Source organism: Anas platyrhynchos, chromosome 39 (assembly GCF_047663525.1).
Source record: "Anas platyrhynchos isolate ZD024472 breed Pekin duck chromosome 39, IASCAAS_PekinDuck_T2T, whole genome shotgun sequence".
Classification (NCBI taxonomy): Eukaryota; Metazoa; Chordata; class Aves; order Anseriformes; family Anatidae; genus Anas; species Anas platyrhynchos.
The window spans coordinates 4,523,339-4,536,965 of NC_092627.1; the positions used below are offsets into that span (position 1 = coordinate 4,523,339).

Here is a 13,627-nt window from a genome sequence, read left to right on the forward strand (position 1 = left end):
ACAGGATGTGTACAGAAAATCCACAATAACATCGAGGCAAATACAGTAATGAACTACTACAAAACCAAGGATAAAAAAATTAAAGAATATTTCAAGGTTCATTTCTTAAGATTTATGGCACCACCTGTGAGGTTGTCTTTTAATTAAACAAATTAAAAAATCTGGATTTCTGAGTACACTTTTAGTTTATTTCCGATGAAAAATATGATTTAAATTAGAGTATTTTACAGGAAGTTTTTTTTTTTTTCCCCCAGAGTTCAATTTTGTTCCTAAGAAAAATCAAACAAAACCCTCAGTTTTGTAAATAACTAACTCTAATGTAAGCAACAGTTTAGTGTAAATACCTGCTTTTATAAATGAAACAATCCCATTAAATAATGCACATCAACGGAACTCAGCAGCATTCTACCACTGACATGCTGAAGGTCTTTGTTATAATAAATTAGTAACCAGTAAGCAACAGAAACCTATTCTGTAAAGGTTAACATTCCCCCAAAGTCTTAAATGGCTCAAGACTTTAAACCGTGTGTTGTTTTTTTGTTTGTTTTGTTTGTTTGTTTTGATAGAGATGAAAATTGACAAAACTGAAATTTAAGTCACATACAAAACAATTTTCAGAGGACATTTTTACCAAGTAACTCAGTAAAACCGAAGGTCGGGGGAAGAAAAGAAGGGTTTTCTTCTAAGCATTCTCGTCATCTAAATAAATGAGGAATATATGTTCTTTAGGCTAGTTATTTTTTAGTTCATATTCTGAACTACACAGATATATAGGCAAATTGAGAGATTCATCTTACATATCTGTGACAAACATTTTAAACATAATTGCTAACAATGAAAGTCCAGCATTATTTGTATTGGAGCAAATGAACGTCAAAACAGAGATGCGCTTTTAAAAAAAGAGAAAGGTCCCCAAGTTCAGTGATCTAATGGCAATTAACAGAAAAACGGTAGTAAAGGATTACTTTATTTCAGAGACTTTCTGTAATATAAAACAAATCCTTTCCAAAATCGAAATGTCTAGGTCGCGATTCTGAAGCAATGCAGCCAAAGTATGGAAAAAGCGTTCATTACTGCAGTCTTCCAGGAAAATCTTTAAGTAAACTGTAAAAGAAAATAGTTAAAAAGTTTAATCACAGCACTTGGCTCATGGAAAACTAAATCATTGATTTATAGCTTTTGAGGGTTTTATATGCGCCTCATGCTGTGCAACCATGAGAACAATGTACTAACTGGGTATATTCTAGGCATGTGATGCAAAAATCAGGTAAAACCACGAACAAAACTCACCCAAGTTCCTAAGAATTCTGATATTACCAGCACTTGTGGTATTAAAACAAGGCCTATTCCCTTGAGAACAAAGGAAAACAGGACACTGAGCAATTTTAAACTCAGATAAAAAAATCTCATCTTCAACATGTTTATTCAATGCTCCTTTTCTTATGATGACATGAGGAGAACACTAAGCTATGCTAAAAAAACTGACAAGGAAATATTTTAAGCTGCTGCAAAATGACGTACGGAAATAGTACATGTAGACACTGATGACTAGACAGCTTTTCATTATCAAAACTGTCACCGTACCGTTTCAAGACAGGCAGAATCGTAATTGAGAGGTCAGAGTTGGATAAGAACACCTGAATATCAAAACAATTCCTGTAAAATGCTGGATAATTTTTAAACATGGCCATATAGTATAATCTTTTCTATTTATCCTGCTCCCCAAAACTTAGTCAATTCAGAATAAAGTAAAATCTGTTCCCTTGTGTTATTTCACTCTTGATTCTAATAGTACAGACTGATTTAGAGCAACACCATAAAGAACATAAGTACCGATTTAATAGGTCACAGAACTGAACACATTTGTTAGGAATCCAACAAAACAAGTCACTATTCACTGCACTCTGCCCTTAGCGTATAAACACACTTGGTATGCCCCAGGATATAGTTACTTAGAATATGCCATTAAATTAATAGTTATTGTAATATTATTCTACTTTTACTGTAGAAGAAGGAGGTCCTACAATTTATTCCTATAAATATCTAAAAATGCCTTAAATTCCTTTTTGTAGGTGTAAACAAATACCATATTCTGCTTACTTGGGCATTTCTTTGCTGGCTTGTTCTTACTGGTCTCAATAATACTGTATTATTTTATTATTAAAAATACCGGTCTTAAGGTATCTGAAGAAAACTTTATTAATATATATACACACACATATACATACAGATACACTGTAAAATGTTTTAACTGTGAGGTTTATAAAACAATATAAAAAATACGCTGAGGGAATTTTACCATAAAGCAGAAGAGCCAAAGTGGAAATAATACCTCAAGTTTCACAAAGTTCAATCACATGAAAGCAAACTGATAAAGACATGCATTTAAAGAGATTTTTCCTACATTGTTTATCTATTCATTTTATATATTCATTTCAAATAAGCTTTTGCAGAATAGATTTTAAATCATCACAAATGTACAAAATAAGCATATAATTTAAATGCCTGTCTATCTGATGAACTAGAAGAATAAAAACTGTGTATTTTTACATATTTTTCTGCATCATCTCTGCACAGATTTTGTTTTTATTAACTACTGTAGAAAAACTAACTTGGAATCTATCCGGTCAGGATTTGACACAATTTTAAATAATCTGCAAAAGCCTCCCATAGGAGCCATAAAAAATTGCAGCATTTGGTAGTTACATTAACTTAACTTCATTGGTAGACTGTAATGAACAATGAGCAATTTATCACTGTTGACAGAACTCATCTGAAATTTACCCTCAAAGTGATCAGTCACTCACAGCATCAAGTCTCACCAGCTATTGTCATTCAGAAATTTCTGTTTTATAGCTAAAGCTCTGTCACCTCAGAAAATGAAGACTGTCAGGAACACCAGCTTGAAGTTCATGTTTTAACAAATTAACCATTACGGTTTTGCCTCGTTTCTAATTGCATGTGGATCTGCCAGGAGAGCGGACCAACCCAACAGAGTGATGGAGAGTTAGCTCGTGGAAAAGTTACATAAGGACCACAGAAAAAGAACCAGTAACTACACTGAACAGCTTGCTGATGAGCTGCTGTCTCTTACACAGTCACTGGCAAGATTGGAACCATTTGCTGAGTTTAACTGATTCTCGTCGTCAACAGCTGGGCCTGGTAAGAGCCAGTGGTTATAGCACAACGGAGGGCAGGCGAGGTAACAGTCAGTGCAAGGCCCCTCGAGTGTGGATGCCTTCGTGGGTGACCCCGAGTTAAGAGAGCCCAAGGACAGGTCCAGCCCATCACCCAGTACATGTTGACCTCAGGATGGTATCAATTGTTCTTCAGCTTCCTAGATGTGCAAGACCTTCACGCAGCTATGACACAGGATGTACGGGAGGCCACCCTCATTCTTAAATGACCATCACAAACATACACACACAAAAAAAAGCAATAAAAAAGGTTAAAAACAGAACAGGATTCCTTATGTCACAGAAGTAAGTTGGACTGAACAGAAGTTTACAAAGATCAGAAAAGACCAGAACAAAAACCTACACCTTGGAAGCCAGGAACTACCTTTATAACAAGACAGATTGACAGGATTCTGGATGTGAAACACCTGAACCAAACAGGGATGGGGTACATGAAAAGCTGCGTGCCAGTAAAGATGAACAGCAATAAGACTATTAATTCTAATTTGTCATTAAGATACTACCTATAGATAGGAAACAGATGGTACCAATACCTGAACGGTTACATTTGACATGCAACAAGGTTACAAGCAACATGGCAAAATGTGAACTTGTCACAATTTATCTCCATTATTCTTCCAAATCTAGGCATCCAGCAGATCGAAATGACTACTACTAGATAACAGAACATGTACTGTTAGTGGAATTTTTCTTCAAAGTAATGTCAGATACCATCAACCCTGCTTAGGTTTTTCTTTCCCAGTTACTATACCGATCAAAATTATGATGATTAGAAATACTTTAGTGTAAAAAAAATAAATAGATAAACTAACCACACGGTCTTAAAAAGGATGAAAACAACATCAGGTAAATCTTTCTGCCACTTATCTCACTACAAAATGCCTTCTAACTCAACGTTGTTCCATCCCAAGTCAAACACGCTTTCTGTTTTTGCCCCTATAGTACATGGTAACAAAATACCCCAAGCCAACAATATACATTTCACAAATAGCAGCAGTCCCTTCTCCTTCCCTTTTCTGTTCCAAAAAACAATGAATACTTTTTATTTTAAGAAAATTAACAAGGATTGTTCCACATGACACTGGAATGGCTCACTACTTGTGTGTTCATCCAGATTGTTATCAACTGATTCTTTGCCTGTGTCACCTGGAAAACCACTGTGAAGGAGACTATTAACCCTTTTATAGGACCACACCACAGTACAACTCATTGAAACATAACCATCCCTTACAGATGTGCCATTTCCAATTACTTTAAAGTGAAAAATGGCTAGGGGTGAGCTGTTCACATTAGGGGGGTAAAAAAAGATAAAAGTTTATTTATTTATTTATTTATTTATTTTATCTCCACCTGCTAACAGGATTTCATGAAATGGCTGCCCTGGCACAGCCTTACTTCAAAAGAAAATTACTCATTGGCAAAACATCAGCAAGGTAAACCAGTGGAATAAACAGAAAAGCTAAACTAAACATCAAAAAAAATCACACCACTAAGAAAGCAACCAGGACAAGATGTAAAGCTTGGATGCTGACAGTGAGAAGAGACGGACAATTCAGAAACATACTTTATATCTCTAATGAATTTAAATGACACAAATGAATGCTAATGCTAGATCAGGTTATTTATAGAGAAGCAGCACGTTATTTTTGATTTGGTATTTATGCTTACCTCACCTACTTTCATCATAACTTTGTATGTATTTTTTTCAATTACTCACTTTTATCGTTGTTCATGGCCATCTCAACTAATGTATTAAGTGCAATAAAAAGGAGACATTTTTTGGATATAGTTAAGTGGCTTAGTATGATAGGCACACATCGGTATTGCAAAAATAAGATCTTTCCTTCATCTGTCTTCAAGTCCACGCAAAGGGAATGAAATGCCTGAGTCAGGTAATCCACTGAAAGATAACAGAAAACAGGGAATAAAAATTATGTAATCACAGTTCCATTAGATGATCACAAATACATGAATATTTATCCTAAGAGTTACTGTTGCAGATATATACTAATTAAAAAAAAAAATTAAATGGCTGAAAATATTAATTTACTTATTTGTTTAAATGCATCTTCTGCCTATTTTTATTCCTTACAAAAATTGTTGTGAGTGGAAAAAAAGACAAGTTACAACTCACAAATTGAGCAAAATATATTTGCAAATATAACACCTTTCTAATCTCTTCCTTAAGAGAGAAAAGAAATCACAAGCTGCATAGTTTGGGACTATATTGGTTTCAACATCTGGGAAGCCTCTAATAAAGGAGTAAAAGGCTCATTCATCTGAATAACTGCAATTACTGCCATGACAGCAACTATTCACATTCCTTTCCATAAAAAGCTGTAGTTTAAGTTATATATGCATCCACGTTATATATGCATCCATTTTGGAGAACACTAAATTATTCAGAGAATTTAGATTAAGTGAATCAATTCAGTTTTCTTAATTTCATGATGTCAAATCTTCCTCAATATCTTGGAATAGCATTGATCATCTGGAGCACAGAAAATTAAGAGTAAGGGAAAAATTTATCACATAGCAAAAGTTTAATTACAGTGCCATCTGCTGGATATTAGCATCTTGAAGGGAACAGGATATATATGTTTAAACTGAATGTGCTGCTTTGTCATCGCTAGATCATTAGACATGTGGTCAGTGATGAAAATTCATACACGGTAAGTTTCAACATAAATTTAACAGGTAATTTTTTTCCATGTTCTATAGGCTCGCAGTAAAAACCGACCATGAGAAGCTAAACTGATTCATTCTGATCAACAGCTTTCATCTGCTTATAGTTAATCTCTGCAATAAGTACTTTTTTTGTATTGTAATTCATTTGCATCATTTTCATCAAACATTTCTAGAAATGTGAGTTTCAATTTCAGGGTAATCATGCTTCACCAAAATATTCTGACTGAAACTATATGATACTGAAATTGAAAATACACTGATTCTTCCCTCCAACAGCTGAAATACTGTATTTGTTTATTAATGGTGACAGGGTGGTCTTCCAGAATGTTTAAATCCTACTTATTCTAAGTACTACCAGTATAAATACTGCACAGGTCAGTATTTTTGTCATCACTTCAAAGAAAACGTTTTTTGTCTTTTCAGGCCCTGTTTGTTTTTAAAGAAACTGCTGCTGAGAAGAGATACTACGGCATCCTGGAAATTGCACAAGCGGAGTAACTCTCATGAACTGAAGCAAAAGTCACTAAGAACTGCGATATCTCCAGACAAGTACGACCTCATTTGCTTTTGCCTGTTAACAAAATACATTACTATACTGCATCAGCATATGGTAGCATTCTTCAATGCTGATAATGTTTATGGGTAGCCACTTGCAGTGACAGACTTGGTAGGAGAAAAGGGGAGACAGCAGAGAGGTAAGAGCTAGATAGAGTATGAGCTTTACATTAAACTTTGACAAAGCAATGAAATTCTAGAACTGTTCTGAATTTGCTACTGATTTCAGTTTACTGAGGAGCAATTAGCTGTACCATTATATGCAGTGCAGATCTTGACAAACAAATCACTGCTACGGTGATTGCTTGAGAGAATTACCAACATCTCTTTTCCCCTTTGTCACAAAATACGTTGATCTCACTGACATAAATAAAGCATATTAAAATGACCACACAAATTATGACATGAATAATAGCAAGGTTCATACTTGCTTCCCTATATTATGCTTCATCAGGTGGTAAAATTCAAATAAAACATCCTTTACTACTAAAGCATTACAGATGCTACAGTATCATTGAACTGCTGCATTTTGTACATTTGTTTTTTTGTCTGGGCACATACCTGAAAATAAGATTTAAAAAAAAAAAAAAAAAGAAAAAGAAAAAGATAATTTAAAAAAGACATAATAAAAACCAGAACTTACTTCGTTTTGCTGTTCTAAGCACAACTAAAGTTGACAGAAACCTCAAAGGCATAGAGGAGCTTTTAAAGAAATGTGCAGCTTTTGGTTTACTCCGTGTAGACTTTTTAGTCCATTTTTGCATGCTTCCCTTTTGTACTGCGCCTTTGAGAATAACTTCTGCAAGTCTCTCCATTGTTGCTGTCATGCTTGCATCCTGTTTCAAACAACGTGCACATTTAGCGTAAACATTAAAATACATGAAAATCCTGTCTGCTAAGTACGTATGTTCCCCTAAGGATTAAATATTAAATAGCAGATGTCGTGACCGTGTATTGCAATATAGTCTGTACATGGGATACTACTTTGCGTTCCACAAGCAGTTGAACAACATTAGCACAGGGCCTAGTCAACACACACTTCACAAAGAAACAAGGTAGTCAGGGCCCCTGATATGCTGACATTATTTAATTTGCCTCTGGTTCCAGAATAAAGTCAGTTCAAACTCAGCTTTAATCAGTGCTGCCTACTACACTACCCTCTTTTGTGAAGATGCCTGAAGCTAGGTCCTACAAAAGCGTTTACAGAACTAAGGTCTAAACATGACCCTTAAGAATACTGTACAGGTAAGATGTATTGGACTTTTCAAAAACCGGTGCAGAAATATTACTTCAGAATCAAACTTAATAACAAGCTCATTTAAAATACCTTCTCATTAGCACTGGAACCACCAGCTTAGTTCTATTCAGTTAGACACTGAGTAGAGAACAAAGAAATCAAAATACCTTTGCTACTTTGCCACACGTTGCCATCAATTTCAACAAATCTCATGCATAAAGCGAACAAAAATATATTTCTTTTCCTAGTTCACAAGTTTTGTAAGCACATATGGAAAATACCATTTCTGAGATGCTACACACTACTGCAACAAAGATCACATATGTGTGCAAAAATATGTTTACAGACACAGTGCAAAATATTACAACGAATGTGAGAAAGTTAATTTGGTGAGAATTAGTTTTTCATTTGCTATGTATCTGTGGTAGGCATGTATGCTTTGCAAAGACAGCAAAGTTTCTTTTATATATACTCCCTGAAAATATCTACTTTTCATACTCATTTATAATACAAAATATCTCTTGGGAATTTACCTGACTACCAGTGTCTATCTGCCTTAGAGACCAGTAGATAAATTGAATCACAGACATATGTAGTTTAGGATCCACAAATGGCATCCACTGGAGCTGTCCAGTGACCATAGGCAAAAGCTGTAAAAATACAGAATGGCAAAGTTACGTGCAGTATACGAACTTACAGTACAAGCTAACCACAAGTAAAAAGCAAACTAAGCAAAACTAAACCAAACTAAAATCAACGTATTCCCGGAGTTTAACAGACTACATGTACAAATACTCACTGGGCAGATCTGGTACAGGTAACAGAATTATATACTGAATTTACATTTTACACAGGTTTACACAAAAAGTGGAAAGACATTGTGTGAGCTCAAGCTCTGAAGTCTAATACCAAGGGCTACAAATTTTAGATAGAATAATAATTAAACAAACAAACAAACAAACAGAAAAAGCAGATTTCCTGAACGCTTCACTGATTTCCAAGCCTCGGTATCCCAAAAAAGCGTTACAAGTATAGCACGGTATCATCTTTTATAAGACATAACTTGAACTTTTAATACCTAGTATCAGCACTAAAATACTTTAAATTAGACGTGTGTATCTCCTTAGGAAAAAGGAATTACATACAGTATTACAGATAAAACACGAGATAAATTATCAGCTGAGAAAAGTGACTTAAAATAGAAAGACAGGTGGAATCTCAAGGTCAGACTGCACACTACACATTTCCTTAAAAATGATCTGTATAAATATCTGTATGAAAAATTATCTATTACATCTCACTGTTGGAATTAATACTGATGGATTAACTGCTGTTTTCTTTTAATTCATGTATTCAAAGCGTGTGTAAAACAGGCAGACCTGTTACACTCAGAAATAATACAAAGAATCTTAACATTTCAACCTAAACAAATTCAAATGCCTTTACCTTCATACAATTTTCTAGAGTGTAGTTTTCTTTAGCACACTGAGCTTTCTCACTGCCCTCTCTCTCTTCTTGTATTTCTATTTTGCTAAGGTGTTGGTCTGAGATCCAGTCCATAAGAATAGTTAAGGGGTCGTAAACTTTTGAAATCCGTAGTAACTGTAACACATCCACAACATCAGTTATTTCAGTTTTCAAGTCTATGATTTTCTAAACCACAATACCAATAGACTAAAATATACGAGTACATTAGTAATACGCACATGCTTTATTTTGTGCTTAAACAAATGTTTATGAAAGCCTTGGGAAGAGATTTTCACATACAAAATCACTCTATTTTATAATTCTAACTAAATGGATCATAGGAGAAAGAAAATATTTAATGATCTGTGCATGATCCTCATTTTAATACATTTAATACACTCCTTTGCTTTATTTCATACAATCTACTTAGGCTAAATTTTAACTGTGTAACTAGCATTGTTGGAAGAATAAAGATTTCGTGAAATTGTCATTCTGTCCCTCTGCTACAACTGTACAGAAAAGCTCTGTGAAAGGTATCCAGACGTTCCTGAAGACAAACTACACGAACATCTCTCTAAAACCTTCACAAGTTTTCTTGTATCTACCTTCAGACAACTGTTCTTCTCTTCACTCAGAATTCTAACTACTGATACTGCTCATATATCACTTGCGACTGTGAGAAAAGAATATGGGGCAAACTATAACCGCCATTTAAATATAAGTAGCATACTCTATGGATACAACAAGCATCCTGATCATCATGTAAGTCCTCTATGAATACTTCAGTTTGCACAAAAGAGAAAGAGAAAGAAAGATTTTACTGAGACTAGGAAGCAGATGATTTTAATCATACTCAAGAGCATCAGAACTGCAATTCACTGAAGGAGCAACGGTCAAAAGAGTTTAGGCAGCAATTTGCTTGTCAGCATTTAGGTCAGATTTAAGTCAAGTGAGAAGAAAACTTTAACTTTGTATTCGTGTGAACCACTGTCTCAGCGTGCCTTTAAGAACAGAGAAAATACTCCTTTAATTAACACTTTCAAAAATAACTAACTCTAAAGTCTTTAATACTGCAAAAGCTCTGAGAGACTAAATTTCATGTACTAGAAAACGAAGCAGAAAGTATTTACAACCATTCACACAATTCTTGTCTTAAAGAAACAAAATCAGCAATTTTGCAAACAACTTGTTCAAACATTTAAAATTGTTGACTGTAACTTGCAAAGCTACTTATAAACTTGACTGTACTGCTTGACTACTTGACTGTAACTCGTAAAGCTAGTAACAGGAAATAATTAATCTTGCCTGGGTTTTTAGCAATTCGTTATTTTCCCTCAGAGAGTTAAGCGATGACCTCAGTTCGTTATTTTCATCAGTCATTTTTCTCAAGGTTTCTCTCAGTTGGCTCATTTTTGTCTCATGCTGCTTATTTTCATCAGTCATTTTTCTCAAGGTTTCTCTCAGTTGGCTCATTTTTGTCTCATGCTGCTAGAGAAATATCAAATTTTAAAACGTGATTAACAAGAGAGTCTTTTTAGAAATAATTCTCAACTAAGTTCCATTTCAGTGTTAAAAAACAGGACAAACTTTCAAAGATCAAATTTGTAATTCTTCATGGTCCAATCTGCACATACCACCAGTAGTGAAGAAAGCAACATCCACACCACATATTAAGAAGAAATATAAAGAAAATGGGAGCCATGGTGTACAGCCTATGGATCTTTTTTTTTTTTTCCAGAAAATACCTAGATCTTCTCATTGATCCTCTTGTACATTCCTCAGTTAAGTCAGGTGTGGGAAAGAATTGTGAATGAAAACAAATGTCAAAGCTTTTGTTTACACTTAGCTCTTTTTTTTTTTTTAGCATCCATTTTAACCACAAATATGCCCAATTCTCCCTTTTTTGAATCTTTCAAATATTCTAACTATTCACTGCTGATAGTTAAGACGCTTTAGTTCACCTGTACTTAAACACCTGTCCTGCAATGTCCAGCAATGTATCCAATACGTGCTACATTTCATTGAATTGGAAAAAAATAATTGTGAAACTCAAGATAGTAATCTTTTAATATTTGTTATTATTATTAGTCCACAATATAATTTAATACCAGTACATACCATTGAAATATAAGCAAAAACGGACAAAAGAAACTGCAACAAAGGAAAATTGAAGCGACAATTACTTGTAACAGTCAAAAACCTGCGTGCCTTGAAAAAGAACCAAAGGAATGTGTCTTTTTTCCCCTTCACTGGAAATTTGTAATATAATTAAATATTTTCCAGCAGATTCTGAAAAAAAAAGCCAACACTGAGGCTTTGAAGCTGAGCATAAAACAAATGTTTTCAGAAAATAACACTGTTACTGAGCATGATCTGTGAGAAAACAATATGGGGCAAACTATAACCGCCATTTAAATATAAGTAGCATACTCTATGGATACAACAAGCATCCTGATCATCATGTAAGTCCTCTATGAATACTTCAGTTTGCACAAAAGAGAAAGAAGGATTTTACTGAGACTAGGAAGCAGATGATTTTAATCATACTCAAGAGCATCAGAACTGCAATTCACTGAAGGAGCAATGGTCAAAAGAGTTTAGGCAGCAATTTGCTTGTCAGCATTTAGGTCAGATTTAAGTCAAGTGAGAAGAAAACTTTAACTTTGTATTCTTGTGAACCACTGTCTCAGCGTGCCTTTAAGAACAGAGAAAATACTCCTTTAATTAACACTTTCAAAAATAACTAACTCTAAAGTCTTTAATACTGCAAAAGCTCTGAGAGACTAAATTTCATGTACTAGAAAACGAAGCAGAAAGTATTTACAACCATTCACACAATTCTTGTCTTAAGGAAACAAAATCAGCAATTTTGCAAACAACTTGTTCAAACATTTAAAATTGTTGACTGTAACTTGCAAAGCTACTTATAAACTTGACTGTACTGCTTGACTACTTGACTGTAACTCGTAAAGCTAGTAACAGGAAATAATTAATCTTGCCTGGGTTTTTAGCAATTCGATATTTTCCCTCAGAGAGTTAAGCGATGACCTCAGTTCGTTAGTTTCATCAGTCATTTTTCTCAAGGTTTCTCTCAGTTGGCTCATTTTTGTCTCATGCTGCTAGAGAAATATCAAATTTTAAAACGTGATTAACAAGAGAGTCTTTTTAGAAATAATTCTCAACTAAGTTCCATTTCAGTGTTAAAAAACAGGACAAACTTTCAAAGATCAAATTTGTAATTCTTCATGGTCCAATCTGCACATACCACCAGTAGTGAAGAAAGCAACATCCACACCACATATTAAGAAGAAATATAAAGAAAATGGGAGCCATGGTGTACAGCCTATGGATCTTTTTTTTTTTTCCAGAAAATACCTAGATCTTCTCATTGATCCTCTTGTACATTCCTCAGTTAAGTCAGGTGTGGGAAAGAATTGTGAATGAAAACAAATGTCAAAGCTTTTGTTTACACTTAGCTCTTTTTTTTTTTTAGCATCCATTTTAACCACAAATATGCCCAATTCTCCCTTTTTTGAATCTTTCAAATATTCTAACTATTCACTACTGATAGTTAAGACGCTTTAGTTCACCTGTACTTAAACACCTGTCCTGCAATGTCCAGCAATGTATCCAATACGTGCTACATTTCATTGAATTGGAAAAAAATAATTGTGAAACTCAAGATAGTAATCTTTTAATATTTGTTGTTATTATTAGTCCATAATATAATTTAATACCAGTACATACCATTAAAATATAAGCAAAAACAGACAAAAGAAACTGCAACAAAGGAAAATTGAAGCGACAATTACTTGTAACAGTCAAAAACCTCTCTGCCTTGAAAAAGAACCAAAGGAATGTGTCTTTTTTCCCCTTCACTGGAAATTTGTAATATAATTAAATATTTTCCAGCAGATTCTGAAAAAAAAACCAACACTGAGGCTTTGAAGCTGAGCATAAAACAAATGTTTTCAGAAAATAACACTGTTACTGAGCATGACCTGTGAGAAAACAATATGGGGCAAACTATAACCGCCATTTAAATATAAGTAGCATACTCTATGGATACAACAAGCATCCTGATCATCATGTAAGTCCTCTATGAATACTTCAGTTTGCACGAAAGAGAAAGAAAGATTTTACTGAGACTAGGAAGCAGATGATTTTAATCATACTCAAGACCATCAGAACTGCAATTCACTGAAGGAGCAACGGTCAAAAGAGTTTAGGCAGCAATTTGCTTGTCAGCATTTAGGTCAGATTTAAGTCAAGTGAGAAGAAAACTTTAACTTTGTATTCTTGTGAACCACTGTCTCAGCGTGCCTTTAAGAACAGAGAAAAAACTCCTTTAATTAACACTTTCAAAAATAACTAACTCTAAAGTCTTTAATACTGCAAAAGCTCTGAGAGACTAAATTTCATGTACTAGAAAACGAAGCAGAAAGTATTTACAACCATTCACACAATTCTTGTCTTAAAGAAA

At 34.2% G+C, this 13,627-nt stretch overlaps 1 protein-coding gene across 2 annotated transcripts; it reads right to left on the reverse strand.

Annotated features, from left to right (window-relative positions):
* Positions 1–946: 946 nt before the first annotated feature.
* LOC140001238 (coiled-coil domain-containing protein 138-like) lies at positions 947–12,259 on the reverse strand. 2 transcript variants are annotated; one of them, XM_072032407.1, is made up of 7 exons: positions 12,144–12,259; positions 10,450–10,629; positions 9,124–9,279; positions 8,211–8,327; positions 7,084–7,276; positions 4,915–5,097; positions 947–1,104 (listed from the first exon to the last, which is right to left on the reverse strand). In XM_072032407.1, exons 1-7 carry the CDS (start codon positions 12,246–12,248, stop codon positions 962–964), a joined length of 1,077 nt encoding a protein of 358 aa, XP_071888508.1. In that variant the 5' UTR covers positions 12,249–12,259; the 3' UTR covers positions 947–961. The 2 variants fall into 2 exon arrangements, with proteins under 2 accessions (XP_071888508.1, XP_071888507.1); XM_072032406.1 differs by having other exon boundaries at positions 10,450–10,632.
* Positions 12,260–13,627: the final 1,368 nt, after the last annotated feature.